The sequence below is a fragment of the Topomyia yanbarensis genome, chromosome 3, assembly GCF_030247195.1.
Source record: "Topomyia yanbarensis strain Yona2022 chromosome 3, ASM3024719v1, whole genome shotgun sequence".
In the NCBI taxonomy this organism is placed as follows: domain Eukaryota; kingdom Metazoa; phylum Arthropoda; class Insecta; order Diptera; family Culicidae; genus Topomyia; species Topomyia yanbarensis.
The window spans coordinates 70,004,252-70,028,140 of record NC_080672.1 but is presented as its reverse complement, the minus strand read 5'-3'; the positions used below and the strand labels follow the sequence as shown (position 1 = coordinate 70,028,140).

The 23,889-nt window shown below is 42.7% G+C and overlaps 1 protein-coding gene across 2 annotated transcripts; it reads right to left on the bottom strand.

The window, feature by feature from the left end:
- Positions 1 to 45: 45 nt before the first annotated feature.
- LOC131689487 (zinc finger protein 62 homolog) lies at positions 46 to 16,929 on the bottom strand. Of its 2 annotated transcripts, none has more exons than XM_058974597.1 (4): positions 16,760 to 16,929; positions 14,501 to 14,747; positions 12,764 to 14,446; positions 46 to 482 (listed from the first exon to the last, which is right to left on the bottom strand). In XM_058974597.1, the coding sequence occupies exons 1-4, from the start codon at positions 16,798 to 16,800 to the stop codon at positions 450 to 452; spliced, it is 2,004 nt and encodes a 667-aa protein (XP_058830580.1). In that variant the 5' UTR covers positions 16,801 to 16,929; the 3' UTR covers positions 46 to 449. The 2 variants fall into 2 exon arrangements, with proteins under 2 accessions (XP_058830580.1, XP_058830581.1); XM_058974598.1 differs by having other exon boundaries at positions 14,501 to 14,744.
- Positions 16,930 to 23,889: the final 6,960 nt, after the last annotated feature.

Below are 23,889 nucleotides of genomic sequence, written 5' to 3'. Positions count from 1 at the left end.
TGCAAGCGAACCGTTTGTTTCTGTCAAACGAAAACTAAAATAAAATATATTAATAGAAATATCTATATATTGTATAAAACACAAAAAAAAACATAAGGAAATCGTCATGTCTCTAGTCTTCATATATTAGCTAGTTGGTATCTTTTGAGTTTACGTTTTGCTATCCTTGCTTGTTGTTGAATGCTTCCGATCCACATGTCTATGGATACTGCTAATTTGCAGTAACCGATTAGCTTTCTGTTTTGTGTATGCTAGTATTTTTAGGTGTATGGGGAAAACAGCTCAATCTGAATAAGATAATAATTTTGTCACGATTTGCACATATTATACCTAACTTTTCCCTCGCATTACACTAGTTCCCGGATTGAGGCAACCTTTAGTGGCAAGTCGTGCCTGTTATCTCTCTGCCCTCGTGGAGTCTGTCTGATGAATGTGGTCTTATCGCGTTCCTAAGTTGATGTACTATGCTGAGAATGTAATACCTGAAATGACGTTGGGAATGGAAGAACAATAATTACTGTTCTGAAGAAAATTAAGTGAGATTGTTCAACTCTACAACAGAAATCAGACTGGGTAGTGTCATCAATGCCAGTGAGACTTATTTACATTGGCTTTAGATTTCTTGCTAAATCATGAACTTATATTTTTGAAAAGTGTAAACGAACTAACACTAACGGTGTACATGACTAAGACCAATTAAAAAAACATTTGTTCAGGCAGTTATTTGTAGTTCGTTTTTGGTACATGTTCCTTCGTCAATAGCACAGAGGGTCACAGATGTAGTTTAGTGAAAAATAATAGCTCTTTGACCTTTGTTTCTCTTTGTAGTGTTCAATGTAGGGAAACATGTAAGGTGTTTGACAAAAGTGTGTAGAACGCCAACAAAAGGGTATCTCGATGGTATTCGGTTTTTTGGAGAGCTGCGTAAGGGCCAGTTTATTCGAGCATTTGAAAAGGATTCGATGCCAACTTCAAACGGGAGACCGCCGTTTAATGCGTTTTAGCCTCAACGTTTCTCGTTCGATTCGGTTCTGTCGTGTCTAGTGGTGTTCAGTCGACTGTGTAATTTCTCCTTCTTTCCGACAAACTGAAAAAGTTTCCTTCGCCGTCATCTCCATGGCATATTAGCCAAGCAAATTCAGATACTTGATGTGAGTCCACCGTCGCTCATTGGGTTCAGTTCCATTGTACTCCGTCCTGCGAAAATTGCACGTGTGTGAAAGGTGTGTTCTCCGCCGAAAGCAGAGCATGTGAAAGGTCTTGTGGGGAGGACAAAGACCCCAAAAGAGTGAAACAAAACACAGATCATCAGAGTTTGTCCGCTTAGTCATGCTTCTGGCCGCGATGAGATTGATCAACGACGAGTGGTTGGTGGGTGAAGAGAGGTTCTGCTTTCCAATAACTGGACGAAAGAATTCTTCCGTACCAACCTTCAACACGCAGATACGATCACTCACCGATCTCCATCTGATGACTCATCGTTACTCTTTACTAAACACTACAAAATCCACTTGATCCCGTCCACGAGAAAATAACTGGCCAATAACCCGAGCATACTATTTTCTGGTTTAATGCCAAATCCTGGTATTAATTGATTAATAATACCTCATTGAGGTATTAATCAGATATTGAAGAAATATTCTTCAATGTCTGCTTAATACCTCAATGAGGTATAATACTTTATTTTAGTATTTTTATTTATTTATTTGTTTATTCAGCCATGTAACGTAAGGCAGCTGCCTTTTTTAATGCTATACTTTGCTTACATTCACTATTTATGGTTATATCGACATTTCAAAACTAATTTTAATCTTTAATTCTATGCCCTCAAATATTTTACATTTAGTCCGTGTTGTTGAGTTCGCGTAATAATTCTCGCCTAAAAGCTAACTTAGAAGTACAAGATTTAATTGAAAATAGTAGGTTATTTCAACAAACAACACTACATACTAAGAATACCATATCATGTGATGTGATGGCCCGAAGATTAGAGAGCGAAGTCCCAAACAGTATTATTTTGTCACCGTTGCGGTCGGAAAGGTTACTCGCTTCGCAGCTGTCCCATCTGTTCGATGGGGGAGCGAAACACACAGGCGAGGAGTCGGTAACAGAGGAACCAGCATCCTCACAAAACTTCTACAGTCCCTCATTATTTCCCAAACTACGACACATCAACTCGATGGAGACAATAGACCTCACGCAAACATCTCGGTACTCGGAAGACGGTTGCCGGCCTTGCTAGACAGCGCCGCAAATTGTTCGTTAATAGGAGGAAGTACGATAAGGATCGTCGAAGAACTCAACTTAAAAAGGGCTTTCTGCGTGGCGGAATCCAAACGTCCAAGGGCACTAAGCACAACATCGCCGAGTTCGTCAAGCTTCCATCAGTAGCCTACAATAATCGAAACGAAACAATACCCGTGTTACTTGTTCCTTCTCAACCGGTTTGTAACATTCTTGGTATGAATTTCTGGGACCAGTATGACCTGAGAGCCGTATGCAACAAGGTGGACTTAGCGCTGGATGAAGAAACGGGCTGCTCTGAGCAGTCGAGAGAGCTTACCAGGAAGCAGCGAAAATTAGACACGGTGCTGGCCACATTTCCAGTTAGCCAATCTGGAGCGATCGGATGCACTGACAAATGCACACATCGAATCGACATCGGGGACACCAAGCCGAGGAAGCAGCGATGCTACCACATGTCCAAATATGTTATGGGCAAAGTAAACAAAGAGATAGATCGGATGTTAGTCCTTGATGTCATCGAAGCAGCGCTGTTTTCCTCTTGGAACATTCCACTGGTAGCCGTGAAGAAAGACAGGCCAGTACAGAGTCTGTCTGGATTCGCGACACCTGAACTCGATAATGGTGAACGAAGGATACCCGATTCCGCAAATCGCTTCGATAATCAGCAACCTCGGCGGATGTCGCTACATACCTTCGATCGATCTTAAGGGCGCCTTTTGGCAAATGCCGCTCGAGAAAGCCTCTCGCGCCAGCGAAAGTCTTTATGGTCATTTCCAGTTTAAGGTCGTGCCGTTCGGTTTGTCCACCGCAAGCCAAGCGCTAGCCCGCTTAATGACACATCTCCTCGCAGATCTGGAACCTACCTCGATGACATTATCATCTGCTAGCGGAGCTTAGAAAAGCATCTAGCAATTCTTCGGAAGATGGCTGAGCGATTACGACTAGCCAACCTCACAATATTACCGGACAAGTCGAAGTTTTGCCGCCAGGACTTAAAATACTTAGGGAACGTGCTGAACGAAGACAGATGGAAGGTAGATGACGAGAAGATCAGCTGCATCGTGAGCTTTCCGACGCCACAGAACAGAAAAGTCGTGTAACACTTTCTCTGCCCATATACGCATAAGAGTCCCATATGGAATTTTGTCGAAAATGATATATCTGTTGGATTGTATTCTGTATCACCACTGAATCATAATACACAAATAAGATTACCAGGATTGTTCAAAAAATATCGAAAAAAATACCACAACATGGTTGTCCCATCCATAAGGCTCAATGAAAAATGTAAATCTTGAACAGCATTTTTCTGGGCTTGCTGTTTTTCAATATGGGACTCTTATGCATATATGGGCAGTTCTGGGGTTGTGTAATTGGTACAGGACTTCGCCAAAATCGCCGTACCGTTGACCGAGCTAAAGAAAACAAGGAACAAATTTCGATGGTCTCCAGTTGAGGAGGATGCATTTGCCAAGCTGAAGTCAATGCTAGTATCAGCACCAGTCCTTGCGATGCCGGATTATACTAAACCGTTTCACATAGCATGTGATGCCGGCGACGCCGCAATCGGTGCCGTCTCAACCCAGGAATCGGATGGAGTAGAACATCCGATAGCGTTCTTTTCGCAAAAGCTATCAACTTCCGAGCGGAGCTATTGCGTCACGGAACGGGAATATTTAGCGGTGATACGAGCGATTGAGAAGTTCCGCGGATACGTAGAGGGCGTTAGGTTCACAGTATTTTGAGACCATGCGGCGCACAGAGGAGTATTTAACCGAAAAAGCTGGCCGAAAGTCAAATTTTCAAAAACCGTTATCAATGACATTATATTATATCATAATATTCCCTAGTGATTTCTGCATTAGATGGCAACCACGCTGCGTGTATTTTGTAAAGTTTGGCAACGCTGTTCACTGTCAAAGGTATAGGGGTTTTTTAATACTCCTGTCTGATTTAAAGTTGCGCGTGGAAACAAAATCTTCCAAACATTAGTTATTCGAATTGTTCTGACTCAAATATCTTATGTTTTCAATAAACCAAAGACAGGGACATATTTTGGTGTAGATGGATCCATGTCCATCAGTCTTATTAAACTTAAATACAAAGAAAAAAATCTGCGATTTTCTTACTTTTCAAAATTGAAAAAGTTAATGTTCCCAATCCGTCCCAGTGAAAACTCTTATGCCATGATTAAGTTTAATCCAAATACTACTAGATCGATGAAAAAACTTGCACATAATTGCTCCATTTTGAATGCGAGCTATTTGAAAAATTTGATATTTTTGACATTTTTCCTCGTTTTATTACATTGTCCGTGCTAAGTTCAAACTTTTACAAGAATATTTCGTTTCGAAATAATGTGTAATTCTTGGCAAGATTTGGGTTTAGTTAGCTGGGAAGCGAAATGATGGTTTTGTTGAACCAGAGTGCTTCGGCACCAACTGAGTCATTTCGAAACACAGTTGAAGCAACATATGTAGTTCAATTCTGCACTAAAACTAATCGATTCGAAGCACTTTGGAGCGCTCTGGTTCAATAAAACCATCATTTTGTTTCCCAGCCAACTAAACCCAAATCTTGCCAAGAATTACACATTATTTCGAAACGAAATATCCTTGTAAAAATTTGAACTTAGCACGGACAATGTAATAAAACGAGGAAAAATGCCAAAAATATCAAATTTTTCAAATAGCTCGCATTCAAAATGGAGCAATTATGCGCAAGTTTTTTCGTCGATCTAGTAGTATTTAGGTTAAACTGAATCAGGGCATAAGAGTCGGATTGGGAACATGAACTTTTTCAATTTGGCGTGTGAGTGAGAAAATGTGAAAAGTGAGAAAATGGCGGATTTTTTTTCTATGTATTTAAGTTTAATAAGACTAATATTTTTTAGAATATATGGATCCATCTACACCAAAATATGATCCTGACCTTGTTTTATTAAAAATATAGGATATTTGAGTCGAAACAATTCGAATCACTAATGTTTGGAAAATTTTGTTTCCACGCGCAACTTTAAATCAGCCTGGAGTATTAAAAAAAACCCTACCTTTAACAGTGAACAGCGTTGCCAAACTGTAATAAATACACGTAACGTGGTTGCCATCTAATGCAGAAATTACTAGGCAATATTATAATATAATATAATGTCCTTGATAATGGTTTTTGAAAATATGACTTTCAGCCAGCTTTTTCGATCAAATACTCCTCTGTGCGGCGTTGTCATATGAAGTCAATAAAGAATCCGACTGCACTGATGTGAGGATACATACTGCGATTGAATGCGTTCGACTTTGAAATCAAACACCTTAAGGGACTGTGCAACGTGGTTCCGGACGCTCTATCGAGGATCGTGGCATCGATGACTTTCTCCATCAGCACAAGTGACGACGGCTGGTACAACCGACTAGCAGCAAGCAAGCAGTCAGAAAAATTCCCAAACTTCTGAATCGCCGCCAACGAATTATTTAAAAACTGTCGATACGAAAATGAGCTGGAACAGGTCGCGCACAAGTGGAAAAAGATGGTACCAAAAGTGATAGGCAAGTTTCACGACTCAGCCACAGGAGCACATCTTGGATTCCAGAAAACGTTGCAGAAAATTCAAGCGGGCTTCTACTGACCGAAGATGCGACAGGATATAGACCGTCACGTGCGCAGTTGCAAAGTATGCAAAGCTAGCAAAGCTTCTAACCAGCGAATGATGCCAGACATGGGAAAGCTGAAACGAGGATACCGTGGGAACTGATTTCCAAGATCGAAGAAGAAAATCGCGGTCATCTTGGTAGTAGTCGACTGGATAACCAAGTACGTTATTGCGCAACCCATGCGCGGTGCAGATACAGAAGACATGTGTAACTTCCAGGAAAAGGAAGTATTCCTTCGATTCTTACGTCCAAGGATCATTCTCACGGACAACGGGAAGTAGTTTATGTCGTTGTCGGTCCGGCATATTACGGCCCGATAGTGAACAATGCAGAGCTGGTAAACAGGGTGCTGATAACTTGCATCAGAGCCCTTTTGGATGAAGATCATCGAACTTAGGACAAAAATCTAGCATCGATCGTAGGGCGAAGCACGAGGTCACGGGAGTGAGTCCGCACTTTGCCAACTTCGGCCAAGAACTGATTCTCTCTACAAACAGCAGGATCTTAACACGCCGCAGCATCTAAGGCTTGCTCAGGATCTGTGTTTGTCAAAACTGTAGCGCATACAGGAGTTCATGTTGGGACGCATCAGAAACTCACAAGAAAAATCAAGGAAACGGTACGACATGCGCACAAAAGCGATCTTGTTAAACGTCGGGGATCTGGTCATGCCAAAGTCGTTTGGAATATCATCAAAAGTGGATTACATCATCCAGAAATTAAACCCAAAACTCCTGCCTGCGATGATCCGGAAAGTTCTGGGTACCAATCTATATGAACTAGAGGTGTGCGCCGCGCCGCCCATTCCAGGTAAAAATCGGCGGCGCGCCGGCGTCACGCCGATGTGCTTACTATTTTTACATGCAATCGTCGGCGCGGCGCGGATGCGTGGCGCACACCTCTAATATGAACTGGAGGATGTTCCGTCCGGAAAAGTAGGAAGGTACTACGCGAAGGACCTAAAGGTCGATTAGACGTAATTTACTAAGCTATGTCGGCGGGTTCCAGCCTGCTAACCACGAATTTCGCGCTCCGGAAACACCGTTAGCCGATCGGGATAAATCGTGCCCTGTCATGGTGTGGCGAACAATAACTTTTCAAACTACCTCCCCACCATGGCACACCAGCGTCAACTGGACTTGAGGAGCTGTCTAGGAAAGCCCATGACAACTCGCAGTCGCAGCAAGGGGCTGTCGAGACGTGAGGGACTAAACAGGGCTTCCACCAATCAGAACAAAAAGCCATCAGCGGACACGCTGTTAGCGGATCGTGAGAAACCGTCCATCGAGAAAGTTAAGCCGGCATGCCGTTTTCGGAACGTGAGAAACCGCACTTCGAGAAAGCAGTCCGCAAATTAACCGTTTGGAATACCAAAAGCCGTAGAGTATGCAGATGAGCAGTATAGTAGAGCGAAGCAGGACAACAGTGGTACTGAAGCAGACCGGGGTGAAGGGAAATCCCGAATGGACAAGCACCGCACATAGTGGCGATTCCCATCACGGCGAAGCAAGCACGAAAGTCAGCTCAGAAAAAAAATCTAAGCACGAGAATCGAAGAGATCAAAATTCGACGGATTTCCCGTTTATCAGGCAGGACGAGAGAAACTGATGCAGTGGTCCAGCTATGTCGACAGGTTTCATCCTGCTAACCAAGAGCTCAAGCTCCCAAACCATCGTTTGCCGATCGGAAAAAAAAATGTGTCAATGTCGAGATGTGGTGAGCAACAACTTGATAAACTACCTCCCCACCTTGGCAACCAGCGGTTAGTTCAGCCACGCAAAAGTCGGAGGTAAAGGCACACACAACGGCTCCCCACACACAACGAAAGTTACCCTCAGAGGCAAGCCGCTGCAGGGAGATACATGGAGCCAACTTGACGAAGTCACACACCGACGGGCGTAATCGCGCCAATCGTTTGAGAGGTGTGAGAAACCGACAAGCAATCGCAACCGCGCGGGTCCTTCACAATTCGGAGGAAATCGTACCCTGCAGACTGGAAACGGGTTGCAGGGAGCTGATACTCACGACCGCAGAAAATGCTACAAGAGTAAGGCGGGTGTGAAGAAGCAAAGGTGGAACAGCTGATCAATCCAAGCTTGTCGTAATTGGAGCGTGAAGGAAGTAGACGCCAACGCGCAGGAGCAGGACTGAAGTCTCCCAGGCTCATCGTGACCGTAGCAAGAGGAAACGGACGCACATCGAGAAACAAACTGAGGCCTCCCTAGCTCACGGTTACCGTAACGAGAGAAAACGTTTCAGTTGTGTGAATGCAGACTAGACAGACCGCAAAGGCGCGGGCTGTCCAAAGAAGCGATATTTGCGGCTATGAGCAGCGCCAGTTCCCAATGCGTAAACATAAAAACACGACAGATCGATGTTAATCTTGCTAAACTAGACGGGCCTCTCAGTCCAGTGAGTACAAAACTCAAATTGAATCACAGATCTCATTTGGTCGAGGATGCGTCACCACGACAAATCTATAAAGCAAAGCCATACAGGGGCACTGACGCTCAGGCGACTAGTCCAAATGAATTGAGCCCTTGCATGGCTAGGGACTCGTGATGATAGCAGCGACTAAATCGGTTGGCCGTCCGCACTCCACCGGCTCCGAAAATTATGAACCAGGCGGTTTCGGTTTTAACAGCTCCAGTGCTGCCGTCATCCCGTGACTGACAACTCATCGCGGATGGGGTTCGTTCACGCGAGTCTGACATCTCATTATTGCATTTATGATTACCCTTCACCCACTTTAAACGTAACACTGCTGAGGATCCGCCGGCCGTGATGGCCGCCGGTTCACCGTTGGAAACGGCGATCTATCACAAGCAAAGCTGTGACCCACTCGTTTGCCCGGATTACTCAAACATAATGGCTTAAATTAGTTTAAGTTCGAGGGAGCGATGCGATCGTGAAAAATCACCCGTCAAAGAAAATTTTCAATTACAACCGCTCCATTTATCATTCTTTTTGGACCATTCGGCCTAATGGACTATTCGGCCTGATGCCTCATTCGGCCTAATGACCCGTTCAGCCTAATGACTCGTTCGACCTAATGACCCGTTCAACCTAATGACCCGTTCAACCTAATGACCCGTTCGACCTAATGACTCGTTCGGCCTAATGACCCGTTCGGCCTAATGACCCGTTCGACCTAATGACCCGTTCGGCCTAACGACCCGTTCGGCCTAACGACCCGTTCGGTCTAACGACCCGTTCGGTCTAACGACCCGTTCGGTCTAACGACCCGTTCGGTCTAACGACCCGTTCGGTCTAACGACCCGTTCGGTCTAACGACCCGTTCGGTCTAACGACCCGTTCGGTCTAACGACCCGTTCGGTCTAACGACCCGTTCGGTCTAACGACCCGTTCGGTCTAACGACCCGTTCGGTCTAACGACCCGTTCGGTCTAACGACCCGTTCGGTCTAACGACCCGTTCGGTCTAACGACCCGTTCGGTCTAACGACCCGTTCGGTCTAACGACCCGTTCGGTCTAACGACCCGTTCGGTCTAACGACCCGTTCGGTCTAACGACCCGTTCGGTCTAACGACCCGTTCGGTGTAACGACCCGTTCGGTCTAACGACCCGTTCGGTCTAACGACCCGTTCGGTCTAACGACCCGTTCGGTCTAACGACCCGTTCGGTCTAACGACCCGTTCGGTCTAACGACCCGTTCGGTCTAACGACCCGTTCGGTCTAACGACCCGTTCGGTCTAACGACCCGTTCGGTCTAACGACCCGTTCGGTCTAACGACCCGTTCGGTCTAACGACCCGTTCGGTCTAACGACCCGTTCGGTCTAACGACCCGTTCGGTCTAACGACCCGTTCGGTCTAACGACCCGTTCGGTCTAACGACCCGTTCGGTCTAACGACCCGTTCGGTCTAACGACCCGTTCGGTGTAACGACCCGTTCGGTCTAACGACCCGTTCGGTCTAACGACCCGTTCGGTCTAACGACCCGTTCGGTCTAACGACCCGTTCGGTCTAACGACCCGTTCGGTCTAACGACCCGTTCGGTCTAACGACCCGTTCGGTCTAACGACCCGTTCGGTCTAACGACCCGTTCGGTCTAACGACCCGTTCGGTCTAACGACCCGTTCGGTCTAACGACCCGTTCGGTCTAACGACCCGTTCGGTCTAACGACCCGTTCGGTCTAACGACCCGTTCGGTCTAACGACCCGTTCGGTCTAACGACCCGTTCGGTCTAACGACCCGTTCGGTCTAACGACCCGTTCGGTCTAACGACCCGTTCGGTCTAACGACCCGTTCGGTCTAACGACCCGTTCGGTCTAACGACCCGTTCGGTCTAACGACCCGTTCGGTCTAACGACCCGTTCGGTCTAACGACCCGTTCGGTCTAACGACCCGTTCGGTCTAACGACCCGTTCGGTCTAACGACCCGTTCGGTCTAACGACCCGTTCGGTCTAACGACCCGTTCGGTCTAACGACCCGTTCGGTCTAACGACCCGTTCGGTCTAACGACCCGTTCGGTCTAACGACCCGTTCGGTCTAACGACCCGTTCGGTCTAACGACCCGTTCGGTCTAACGACCCGTTCGGTCTAACGACCCGTTCGGTGTAACGACCCGTTCGGTCTAACGACCCGTTCGGTCTAACGACCCGTTCGGTCTAACGACCCGTTCGGTCTAACGACCCGTTCGGTCTAACGACCCGTTCGGTCTAACGACCCGTTCGGTCTAACGACCCGTTCGGTCTAACGACCCGTTCGGTCTAACGACCCGTTCGGTCTAACGACCCGTTCGGTCTAACGACCCGTTCGGTCTAACGACCCGTTCGGTCTAACGACCCGTTCGGTCTAACGACCCGTTCGGTCTAACGACCCGTTCGGTCTAACGACCCGTTCGGTGTAACGACCCGTTCGGTCTAACGACCCGTTCGGTCTAACGACCCGTTCGGTCTAACGACCCGTTCGGTCTAACGACCCGTTCGGTCTAACGACCCGTTCGGCCTAATGACTCATTCGACCTAATGGCTCGTTCGACCTAATGACCCGTTCGGCCTAATGACCCGTTCGGCCTAATGACCCGTTTAGCCTAATGACCCCTTCAGCCAAATGGCAGTCAGCCTAACGGCATTCTGCCGAACGACATACAGCCTACCGGCTTTCGGCCTAATGACCCAGGGCCATGTGGAGACTTCTCCAGCCACTAGATGATCTGCTTCGAAAAGGCGCATGTTTTAGAAAAGGCAATCTTTTACGTGTCCAGAAGTTTAATTCTGGCAGAAACGGTGTACAACCAGATCGAAAAAGAGGTCCTCGCTCTGGTGTATGGCGTAGCTAAATTTCATCGCATGGTCTACGGGCGACATTTTATTCTGCAAACTGACCCCAAACCATTTTTATCGATATTTGGTTCGAAGCAGGGCATTCCGACATATCCTGCTAACCGCCTGCAACGATGGGCGTTGACAATGTTACTATGTAATTTTCAGATAGAACACATTTCCACCGATAATTTCGAGCACGCTAACATTTTATCTCGCCTGATTAATTTCCATTTTAAACCGGATGAAGATTTTGTAATTGCGTCAATTGAGCTCGAAAGGTCCATCTGTAGTATTGTCAACCAGTCTTTAAGTTTCTTGCCAAGAACGTACAAAATGATTGCCGCAGACCATATCACCTACATGGTCAAGTCGTGCAACGAGTGTGCGTCGGTTGCCAAAACAGAGCCAGTGAACGGAACCTACTTCATAATTTTGGTTGACGTTCTTTCTAATGGCCGGAGGTAGTACCTACACAGCTATAAAAAACTCTGGACTCTTCGGAACATCTTTTAGAGGTACGGTATGCCTGAAGTGTTAGTGACCGATAATGGCAGACTATCCTAACTATCCAGCGAGGTTTTCAAAAAGTGTTGCGATTGCAATGGTATCGTGCACTTAACGACGGTGCCGTACCATCCTCAAAGCAACGGACAAGCAGAAGTTTGTAGATTTGTGCAAACGCACACTGAAGAAAATCCAGGCATGGGAAGAGGAGCTAAAAGAAGCCATCGATACATTTCTGCAGTGCAACTGATTTACACCGTTCCTCAGCGCCCCAGACGGAAAGTCTTCAGCGGAAGTTCTATAAGGTCGACGCATTCGTATTTCGCTCGAACTGATTAAACCGCCTAGCAAATTTCACAAAGATGCCAGTTCCAAACAGGACCAGCAGTTTGACCGTGAACACGGTGTCAAAGTGAAAAGTTTCCAGGTCAAGGACAACGTTTATGCCAAGGTTCATCAAAGTAATACTTAGAACTGGATAGCAGGTGAAGTTGTGGAACGGATTGGAACCGTTATAATACGTACAATGTGTGGCTACCAGATCGTCAGTAGCTAATCTGATCCCATGGCAATCAGTCACGTAAACGTTCAGGAAGTACAGATGTTCGGAATGTAGAAAATCAAACCATCATACCATTAGATCTGCTCTTGAACACCTGAGGTATCAAACCGTCTGGTTCATCGGAATGACCGGAAGCTCCACAACCATATCCAGAAAATGTAGAGTACAAAGAATTGCAGCAAGAATTTCTTCAATAACTGTACCAACCAAACTAGAGACGTCGTCCAAGACGCCTGCTATCGTCCGCCTCGGAACCGTAAACCTCCGGTCCGCCACGAACACTACCATCTACACTAAAGGGGAGGTGTTTGAGGGCACCCTATTAAGAGGAATGAGAGCTGTCAACGACCAATCATACCAACCGGTAGCGATCAACAGCGGTGCCAATCTCGCTTTTACACAGACAGCCGATAGTGCCACACGCGATTATTTTTGTCATTTTTGTAAATTGTAATCTCTGTTGTAAAAACATTCATTGTCGAACTACAAGTATGTGGATTTAGACGTACTTACCATATGCATCACCAGAATTTCTTTCGTCTTGAACGAAATCGGACAGAGTTTGCACTTGAAAGGCTTGTCGTTGTCATGCTCCGCATAGATATGTGCCTTCAGATTGTTCAAATGGACAAACGTCTTGGTGCAGCTGTCGCATTTGTAAATCTTCGGCCCAAGCGAGTTGGCTTCGCTCTCCTCGATTTGCTGCAAGAGCTGCCTGTGCAGCGAGTTCTTGTCGATACCGTTGGTAATTACCGTTGCTGTGTGGTTGATTGTCGTTGGAGCGACACTTGGGCTTGTCGTTACCACCGTTGAACCACTGCTGATGATACTGCTACTGTGAGTAGTCGGGATGATCGTGACGCCAGTGGGTTTGATGTGATTCGCCATTGCGGTTGTTGCAGCACTATGGGACGTGTCATCGTCTATTAGGATTACATCTTGTTCGGGAGTGGAAGTAGCTCCAGCGAGCACAGCAGGTCGCTTTTCGGGGGTGCTTTCGGGTTTTTGAATTTTAGTTTCATCGATCATTACTTCAAAATCGCAGCTATCGGAGATGGACGAGCGAGTACTGATTGATGTGGCCGTGTGCGACAATGTCGGTGGTTGAGGAGATTGATCATGGGGCGCTGGTTGGGACCGTTGTTCCACCGCCTGGGTGATGACGGTTGTATTGGATCCGTTGGTACTGTGATGGCTATTGCGATGAGATTTGAAATCTAGGTAGGAAGTGTAAGTTTCACTGCATCGGTCACATTTGTACACCCCGTTCTCGGAATGCATTTCGATGACATGATTCTCCAATCGAGTGGGTAAACTATACGTTCTGAAGCAAATGTCACACTCATACCTCTGGGATGAGTGTGCTTTCAAGAAGTGCTGTTGGCATTTTCGTTGCTTGGTAAAGGTTTTTGAACACTTACCGCATCTATACAATACTTTTGCATGATTTTTCATGTGCCTTTCGTAGTTGTACTCATACTTAAAACTAGTTTTGCAATGTTTGCAAACGAACGGTCGATCGTGTACTCCCCGTGGGGTAATGGCGCTACCAACTCCAGATCCTCCTTCGTCCATATAAACCTCCTCTTCCGGTAAATGGTCAATAGTGGTACATTCGATCTCCGTCTGGTTATCGTATCCCTGTGGCACATAGTTTGCTGCGTTCACGTACCCTTCTGCGGTCGTGCGAATAGCATATGTATCAGTCCCATCTGTGTAATAAATCTCATGTCCTTCGGAATTTTGAATTCCTTCCGCAGCACTGTAGCCACTAATGTGGATCTGCTGCTGTTGGGAAGAGTTCGACACTACTCTTACATCTCCCGATTCGATATACTCTGTCATGGTTCCATCTGCAGCAACATACTGTATAGTTTGCTGTTCCACAACCTGATCATGCTGCATAACAGGCTGCTGTTCTTCCTCTGTGTCGTCCTGATACTCATCCACATCAGCGGATTCATCAATCGCTAACGTGATGTCGTCCGTATCGTCAACGTATTCTTCCCCCTTGATTTCCTCCGCCGGTTGAGCGTGCTGCGCATGACGGTAGTTTTCTGCCGCCTTGATTTCATAGTACTTCAGTTTAAGTAGCTCGTCATTTTCGATGCAGCGCCTCCGAAACATATGATACTCTTCTAGTTTGCTTTTGCATCCAGTGCATATCGACGAAGGAAAGTCTGTCGCATATGTTACCTAAAAAGACGACGTAGTGTATATGATTTAACGATTTTTATCGATGCTCATTACCTGTATAGTGGTGAGTTCCAGTATCTGCTGTAGCAGTGGTTCGTCGGGAGCATCCTTGGAGTAGTACACCGGTTGGAGACGGGAGCTGGTGCTGCCCTCCGCCAGGCACAGTCTGCACATATTCATATTGAGGCCAACTTTTATCGTAACTGTGTTGGCATTGCTGCTGGAGGTGGCACCACCGCTCTTATTGCTGGCGCTGCTCCTACGGCTGTGGTGCTGACCAGCAGCACTTCTGCCTCTGCTACTGCAAACGAAAACAAAAACAAGCGAATATGATAATCAGCATGTAGGTGATATGAATAAAAAAATCGCACTTTCGTGGTATTGTAGTAGGTATAGGTACCATCTCTACCACCGACATCGCCTGTCGTTCACGAGCATAACTCAAAAGCCTTTCTTTGGCACAAATACCCCTTCCGTACACTCCCAGGGCCTAATACAAGAATATGGAGTAAGAGCAGTGACTCAAATCAACAGTATAGATGTATGTGAATGGTTTTTGCGCCAGCCGCGGAAACAACCACGACCGCGCAAAATTACATAGCTAACCAGTATGCACACACACCCACGAGGAAGGGTATAGACACAGGTTGATTCCTATACCTGCAAGAATCCTCTACACTAAATCAAGGCTTGCGCAACCAAATAATATACCACTCTACTCAGTGGTGCCGACGCACGCATGTAAGATACACTCCAAGTAAATAGGGTAACTAATTGGAACTAAAAATTGCATATTTTACTTTTCAAATTTGTACTATGCAAGAAGCTGATTTGTTTGAAATTTGTGAATTAGAACCATAAAATTTAATCTAGTATGCGAAGCTAAACTAACATAGAAAAATCAATGATTTAGGAGCTTCGACTAATTTTCTTGGTCTATTATCTAGTGTTAAGCGCAATTTGCACGATACGTCAGGTTTTTGTCGATGCTACACCACTCCAATGAAATGTTAAAATTAGTTACATGTAGTTAAATGCAGGTATTCACACACATCAACCGCACGGAACGTGTGGACGAGTACACGAGAAACGCATTCAACTTATCCTGACGGAAAGGTGACTTGACTTTGACGTTCTTTGTCGTTGACTGGAGCTGATGTAAATAATAATCATTCTTATATCCTAATAGAAAGAAACAGGTTTATGAATCCCTTTTTTTACAAGAGTCGCAAAACTAGAAACTTACTGCACACTATAACAAAGTAATTGAATAAATTGTTTTAGAAATCGTGCATTCGAATACAGTACAGGAAATTGCCGGCTGGTAGATTCAATTAGAATGTAGACGGACGTTGATAAAGCCCTTAGCGGATCACTAATCAGCCAAGAATATTGTTGAAAGATTTGAGATGACTGTCCTTAGAAATACGCACGCCGAAGACTCGTATTCGTTCTTAACCCAACCCTCCTCTCCCATCAACATTACCCAGAAGTTGTTTGTTATTCTACAAACTTGCTGTGTAAATTTGTCAAAATGGTTCAATACTATGGTCGTAACCCAGCTGGAAGTCTATCGATGTGTACTAGAAAATTATTGGAAATTTTAATATTAAAGTTGTGATAATATTCTAAATGTATCTCGTCAACTAGATTTTTATAAGCTGATATAAAGCAGCTCACCTGGGTTCGGAACTCAATCCCGCACATAGGGTTAGAATTTTTTCTTAAGAGATTTTTCTAACCCGAAGAGGCGAAGGACCTTAAGGCTAAAACCTCTATAATCGAAATAAAACACATACAAATCCGAGAAAAGTTTAAGTAATCGAAAGGTCCCGTTTGCCTATAATCCCAGACCCTAGACCAGACAATATTGTCAACAAAGACAAGACGGCCTTCAATACGTCGAGCCCATTTAACTTCTATTGAATCAACAATTGCAATTTGTCCTTCCACCACCAATATATTAATCAATAATTGGCTTATTGACAATATCGTTTCTCATGTACGGTTTGCCATGGGCCCATTGTCTTCTAGCCTAATCAATTTAATGTTTCCCGAAAATAATAACACACACAACCCCTTGGCATCCCTGCAGCGCACCAAAGTTGCATTGGTATTCCAATTCAGTCGTACATCTGTGTATATAGCGCATAATAACTTCACACACAGCAGCAAATAAAGTGAGAGTAGAGCAGTGCGGTGAAGATCGAAGTATAGCAGGAAAAAAAACCTTTCTCGGATTCTTCCCTCGGTCATCCATTTTTTCGCGAAAGGAATTTTCGCAACTGTATCTGGTTTCGATAGTCTACTTACCGAGCGGAAGCGTCCTTGATGACGTTGCTTTCCACTTCCATGGCGGAATGGGACGCGAAAAACGTTGCAAAACTGCTCAAAATTTGCACTTTTCCCAGCAAATCCCAAATCGAACTCTCTTCCTTCTGTTGCGTTCACTAAAATACTACCAATCTGTAGCCGTTCTCTGTTGTGTGATTACGCTAGTCGTCCACCGTCGTCGTAACTTCGCCACGGGCACACAGGCAAAGCTATCGTGTATTATGCACCACTACTTGTCTACTACGGTTATGCTTTCTCTCTCATACCTGCTGTTTACACCAAAGGAGTACACGAAGAGAAATCTTTATCACGCAACAAGCACGCACACGAGCGCAGTGTTCGCGAAAATACTAACGCAGTTACTTCGGTCAAACGGGCGGGAAAAAACGAGCAGGAAAAAAAATATATTCTACTGCCGCGCCATCTACATGTGAATATTGGAAATAAAAAGTGTGAAGTCCGCAGGAAAAAAATGAAAAGCTTGAAAAAAAATTAAAAAATTCCCGCCGAGTTCGTGAAGTGAGCCGGAAAAAAACAATAAGGTGGAGACTTAGTGGTTAGTGGGCGGAGCATAAAAACAAAAACAATATTTTTCCCGCTAGGTTCGTGAAGTGAGCCGGAAAAAACAACAAGGTGGAGACTTATTGGTTAGTGGGCGGAGCATAAAAACAAAAACAATATTTTTCCCGCTAGGTTCGTGAAGTAAGCGGGTAAAATGACAGAGTGGATTGTGAGCTGAGAAAAATTAAAAAAAATATCCCCCCCACGGTTCGTGAAGTGAGCTGGAACAAAAAGACAAAACTGGATCAACTTGTGGTGGATGGATCAAATAAATTGTTATATTTGCAGGAAAAACAGGATAAATTTTATGATGGGATCCTCACTGCAAAACAAGTAAACGATTATGTTGAACATTCAGCGTTGCTAAGTCGCTTATTTCGTTACATGTGCCATGCCACACTCATTCCTGAATGATTCTGGGCGACTTCAGAGGCGTCTGTGTACAACAGTTTTTACGAGGCTCATATTGTTATAAGATTGATAGGTATTATTCACATATTATTTTGATTTATTTTTATTACCGATAATTTGCTTGAAATAAATATTTAATCTTTTATCACTATATAATCATGACACGCTGGTTCTGTGAAGGGAAGTGTTAACTTAAAAGAAAGGGTTTTTCTAAAACCTTTGCCTACACCTCTGGTTACTAATGTGCTTTAACCCACATGAATTATTTATATGAATAATCTCTGTTGTACGACGTTCAACCGTCTAGTAACACTATTCCCCTGAATTTATAGCTAGCTAATGTGAGCTTTTCTATTCAAAAAATTGATTGTCGTTCTTAGCTTTAAATTACCTATCTTGACTTTAATTGGGTTTATACTATCTATCTGGACTTATACAATACATATCTGTGTTATATAAAAAAAGTTTACTTATTAAATTTTCTTTCGCTGCATCCAGTTTTCTGATTCAGGCTCCATAATCGTTATCTCAGTTTCACGTCTTGGCCAGCTTGAAGATTGGAGAAGTTTTGGCTTCCATTTTGTTCAAAAATAGAAGGCACGCTGATATAACTCGTGGGTGTACATTTTTTCCTTGAAATTCTCGAGGAAGCTAGGGTACGTCTTGCCGTATCACTTGGCTGATCCGAAAAGCACCTGTTAGTCTTATCTGACTTCTAGCAACCACGTTGTATTCACATAGAAGGTAAGGTCAGAATAGTAATCTGCAATATTTTCAATTATGCGTTTAATTATGTGAAGAAATTTTTGTTTTATTTACAAGTAAAGAAATTTGATTTTTATTTTGCTGTATCTGGATAATTTTTTGCTATTTGAGTAGTCCAACTGAAGACCCTGAAATACCAGATGAAACGGGAAATGTTACCCATTAAAACTCTACTTAAAAGTATCACTTAAGTGTGAAATTCAGACGTTAGAATACAATCAATAAAGTTTATGACTATCGCGTCCTGAAACTTACTAACGTTTTTGAAGAAATCTATATATATATATATATATATATATATATATATATATATATATATATATATATATATATATATATATATATATATATATATATATATATATATATATATATATATATATATATATATATATATATATATATATATATATATATATATATATATATATATATATATATATATAATATATATGTATTTCTCCCACTGAGCCAATGGTTGATGGGAGTGGACCACGAAAGGGTTGGGAAGAGGGTTCTATTCATTCAATGTGATTATTAGCGATGAATTCAATTCAATTTTGACATAAGCTTCCTCTAAGGAGATGGTCATGGGGTGGTTTTTGTGCACGATGGAGTGGGTGAGAAGTATCTAAGCCGAAGAAAGGGAGAGGGGGTGTACTGAAGAACTTTTTTTAGCTGTATATATTATATATGATTTGGCATACGTATTTCTTCCACCAAGAAGGTGGACATAATTGTTGGTTTCGGAATCTGAAGAAGAGGGAGGGTTTCTGGTGCAATATCTATCAATTACTTCAAAAATCTAAAATTTTGTTGCATGTATGTTTACCAGCACATAAATGGAAATGTAAGAATTTATTTGATAGAGATCCAATACGCGAATAACAATATAATACTGATGAATTGCATTAATTTGTCGAAATTTAAATTGAAAATTGCAAAAAATGCTCTAAAATAGCCCTCAATCTTGCGCTTGCGGAAAACGTTACTTACAATGTCAATCAAAATTCGAGTGTAAGCAAAATGCTGACAGAACGCAACACTGTTATATAGGACGAATTCACGATGACCCATAAAAAGAACCAATCGAATATATGGTGGAGTGGTCGGCGATCTTCGTCAAATTTTACCCGTTAGTTGACACCTACCCACTGAGACGTCCAAAAAATTGTTTCAAAATCGTTCAAAACGGGTCCAACGATGGACGTTTGTTGAACGGTTATTTGGACGTTGTCCAAATTGGTCCAACGAACGTCCTTCATTGGACAATTTTGAAACCAACCGTTCTTAGAGGGTACTGATAAAATCCGTTCTTACATAAGGGGGTAGGATTATTGTTGAAAAAAATATCGTATCCAAAAAAAAATTGGCGAGAACTAGAGTGTTAGTCTATTCAGTCAATAGTGCAACATTTAAGCAATATTTTTGCCTTTCTCAATAGAAAGGTATTGCAATTGGGTCATTAAATGAGAAAAAAAAACTCTTTTTTATTACATACATCGATAAAGCTGATTTTCGTGATTGCAAAAATGTATTTTTCCAACTCAGGAAACGTGAAAATAAAATTTAAATTTAAAATAAAGAAATATGTTGACAGTCTGGATTTGACACTATCAGAAGGATTTGACATTTCGAATTTCACGACAAATGATGCCCTGTCAGAAAAAATGAACACATGTTTTCCTGGTTTTCCCGCAGGGTTATTTTTATTTGACATAAACACCATACAATGAATTTAGTTTTTTTTTTCATTTTGGGTGTTGTCTTGATAGGCCAGATGTAAGCAACCGCAGTTTTCCTATGTGCGGTTGCCAAGTTTATATAAGATTTATTTTAAAAAACAAAAAAATCGTTTTTACGTATTATAACGAATTTTTTTTTTTTGAAATAATGTTGTATTATGTATATTGGACCCAAAATTTATCGAATGGAATGGAAAACTGTGTATAGCTTAATGACCCAATTGCTCTGAAAACCGACTTTTTAACGGAGGCCCGGAGGCCGAGTGACATATACCATTCGATTCAGTTCGTCGAGTTCGGCAAATGTCTGTGTGTATGTGTGTATGTATGTATGTGTGTGTATGTGCGTATGTGTGTGTGACCGAAAATGTCACTCATTTTGCTCAGAGATGGCTGAACCGATTTTGACAAACTTAGTCTCAAGTGAAAGGTGCAACGTTCCCATAGGCTGCTATTGAATTTCTAATGGATCCGACTTCCGGTTCCGGAATTACAGGGTGATGAGTACGAACACGCAGAAAATGTCGATTTTAATAAATTCTGCAATGAATGTATAAAGGTGAAAATTTTTCCAAAATATGACCACAACTGCTTCGATTTGTAGTATTAGGTCACTAACATCCATTCAAAGTCTATTTGGCCACATTGGCCACCATCATCGGTTCCGGAAGCCCCGGCGGAAGTATCTAAATTCAGAATAACAGTCACATCGGTTTCTCGGAGATGGCTGGACCGATTCGACTAAACTTGGCCTAAAATGAAAGGTATTACGTCCCCGTAAATGGCTATTTAATTTCATCCCGATCCGACTTCCGGTTCCGGAGTTACAGGTTGTGGCGTGCGATCACATAGCAAATTGTGATTCAAACCGATACTCCGATGAAAGCAAAATAGGTAAAAATTTCGCTAAAATGTCTCTCAAACAACTTAAATTTGCTGTTCTAGGTCACCGACGGCCAACCAAACTTTCGTTGACTACATTGACCACCATAGACGGTTCCGGAAGTGCCCGGGAAAAGCAAAAAAAAAATTTACGAACTCACATCAGTTTCCCGGAAATGGCTGGACCGATTTTCACAAACTTAGTCCCAAATGACAGCTATAATATCCCCGTAGATGTCTATAAAATTTCGTACGGATCGCTTGTATGGGTCCGGAAATATAGACTAAATCGTCCGGTCACATATGAAATTCCCATATAAGCCGGAACTCAAATTTTTTTTCAAAGATTTTTTTTTATGAAAATCGACTTTTTGGGACTGCCGATTTCGCACCTTTTTTCAGTTCAATATTACCGTCGCTGTTTTTTCTTTTTCAAAATTTTAGAACTCGAATTATGATTTATTTTCCTGTATATAGTTGTCATGTGATGTATTAAAATGTAATATATGCATATGAAAGCTTTTAATGAATATGAACAACGCAAACATTCTCGTGTTCATGATTGAGAAAGGCACAATTGCACCGCTAGGTGGATTAAAACAGGTTTTTTTCATACTCTGCACTTGCGCATATTAACACTCAACCACTAGTCTGTGCGCGGTGACGTGGCCGACTGGCGAGTCGACGTGGATTGACTTTTGCTGTGTACCGTGTTTGCAAACATTGTTCCACAGTTTAATGCCGGTATTCGTGGATGGGGCTCATAGTGGAAGTCATTGTGTGTCCATTTATTGGTCGGCTTCGTCATCGTGCATAGGCTAACTAAATTAATTTAATAAATACATAAGTAGAAACCTATTAGTTGTCTTTTGGTAAAAATTGTAGTTTTTCGAACTAGTGTACAATTTTGTGCTAGTCGTATGTCTATCTGTGTAGGGTAACCAACCTAATTTGGACCCCTACATATTTTGGACCCTGTTAATGTATTTGCCTCCTACACTGCCAAGTTTCTCTGCATTTGTTTGGTTTGATGCAGCAATTACATTCCTTGGGTTGTCTATTAAGTTTCAATATCATTAGTTCATCTCTAATTGTTTAAAATTAAACAGAATCCAGTTTCCAAAAATATCACTGAAAACGTTTCATGTTTCAACGATAGCCAAGAGGAACAGGAGGAAATGATACATTTTCAAATTGGATTTAAATGTAAAATTATAAATTTTTTAATCGATTTAATTAGTTTGTCTGATTTTGTATTATTCATGTTACGTGTTTGAAAATGTTTCTTCGTAATGTTTTATCTAAAAAATCTAAAATAAATGGTGTCCACAATATGTCTTAAAAAATTGATATCAACTTATTTTGGACACCCCTCGATTTTCTTTCTTGACAGGTATTTGTTTATCGAGTTAGAATAATCAAAGAGTGAAAAATTTCGTAACGGTAGGTCGCCTGCTCTTTTTGGTCAAATTATTTAAAAATGTCCAAACCAATGTCGAAAATCAAACGATTGAAGAATATTTCATTGAAGACCATAATATGACCAAAGAGGAGACTTCTGAAATCCATGTTGAAGAACATTTGTAATTCGAATTTGTTGAATTCGACATGAGCTATATATGAATGGCCACACGGTTACAAAATCCAGTTTTGTACACGCGAAGTCACATGCACGCGACCACACGTGTCAAACCCGTTAACACATGAACGCTTAAGCCCTTCGCGATCAACAATGCACACCTACACCCGCGATCGCGCAAATCTGATAACACACCGGTAATAAGGTGAACATTTTAGCACTTATGCAGTTTCAGACGCGCACCTACAAACGTCCGCGTTCACGCGATCATGAATCGGTTATGTCCGGAAACCATTACCCTGGTAACTCAGGTCCATGCATTCAGTAGGATAAATTAAAAAATAAAGCTCATATTCACTAGACAACACCTTCCATGGCGGCATGATCGGGAATTTAATGATATGGAAGATCTCACTTTCTTCTAGCATCTAAGCCGTATACCAAAAATTATGTATTGGATTGACGGTCCGCGCGCGATCATCCAAGAACACACGCAGGGGTGGAGAAATTTGTGACAATTTGTTACATGGGGGAGGGAGGAGTCAATTTTGGGCAATTTTTGCGTTACGTACTTTATGAATGGCCCTTACTGAATTTTCAGAAAGGCGAGATATATTGCAAAGATATAAATTTATTTCATTAGTAATTAGTATTATAGTAATTAGTATTAGTAACAAATACAGCTCACAGATGTAAAATGAAGCTCATTCAAAAAAAATTTTGGCCATCCAGACAATTCCAGATTTTATCGAAAATTATTGCAGACTTCTAGGAAAAACACTTGGGATCCCTGATTGTGAGCCATACCTCATAACGAACTGTTATCAACGGTAACTCAATAAATTGGTGTTTAACGCAGCAAAAACTTATAAAAGAAAGTTATGACCCCCGGAAATCTGTTTAGAATAGCTGCTCGACGTCACAAAACTGAAAACTAACAAATGGCAATAAAAACATTTCATCCTCATTCCTCATACACTTTTATGATCCATCAACATATAAATCCAATTACGAACACTAATCACACCCAGGGTTGCCACTATTTTTCAAAGAAAATCTGGCAGTTCAACTAAAAATGTCTGGCAAAATCTGGCATTTGACAACGACCTCAAAATCATCGAAATTTGGTATACGTTTTAGGTTTCATAGAACCTGCATCAATGGAT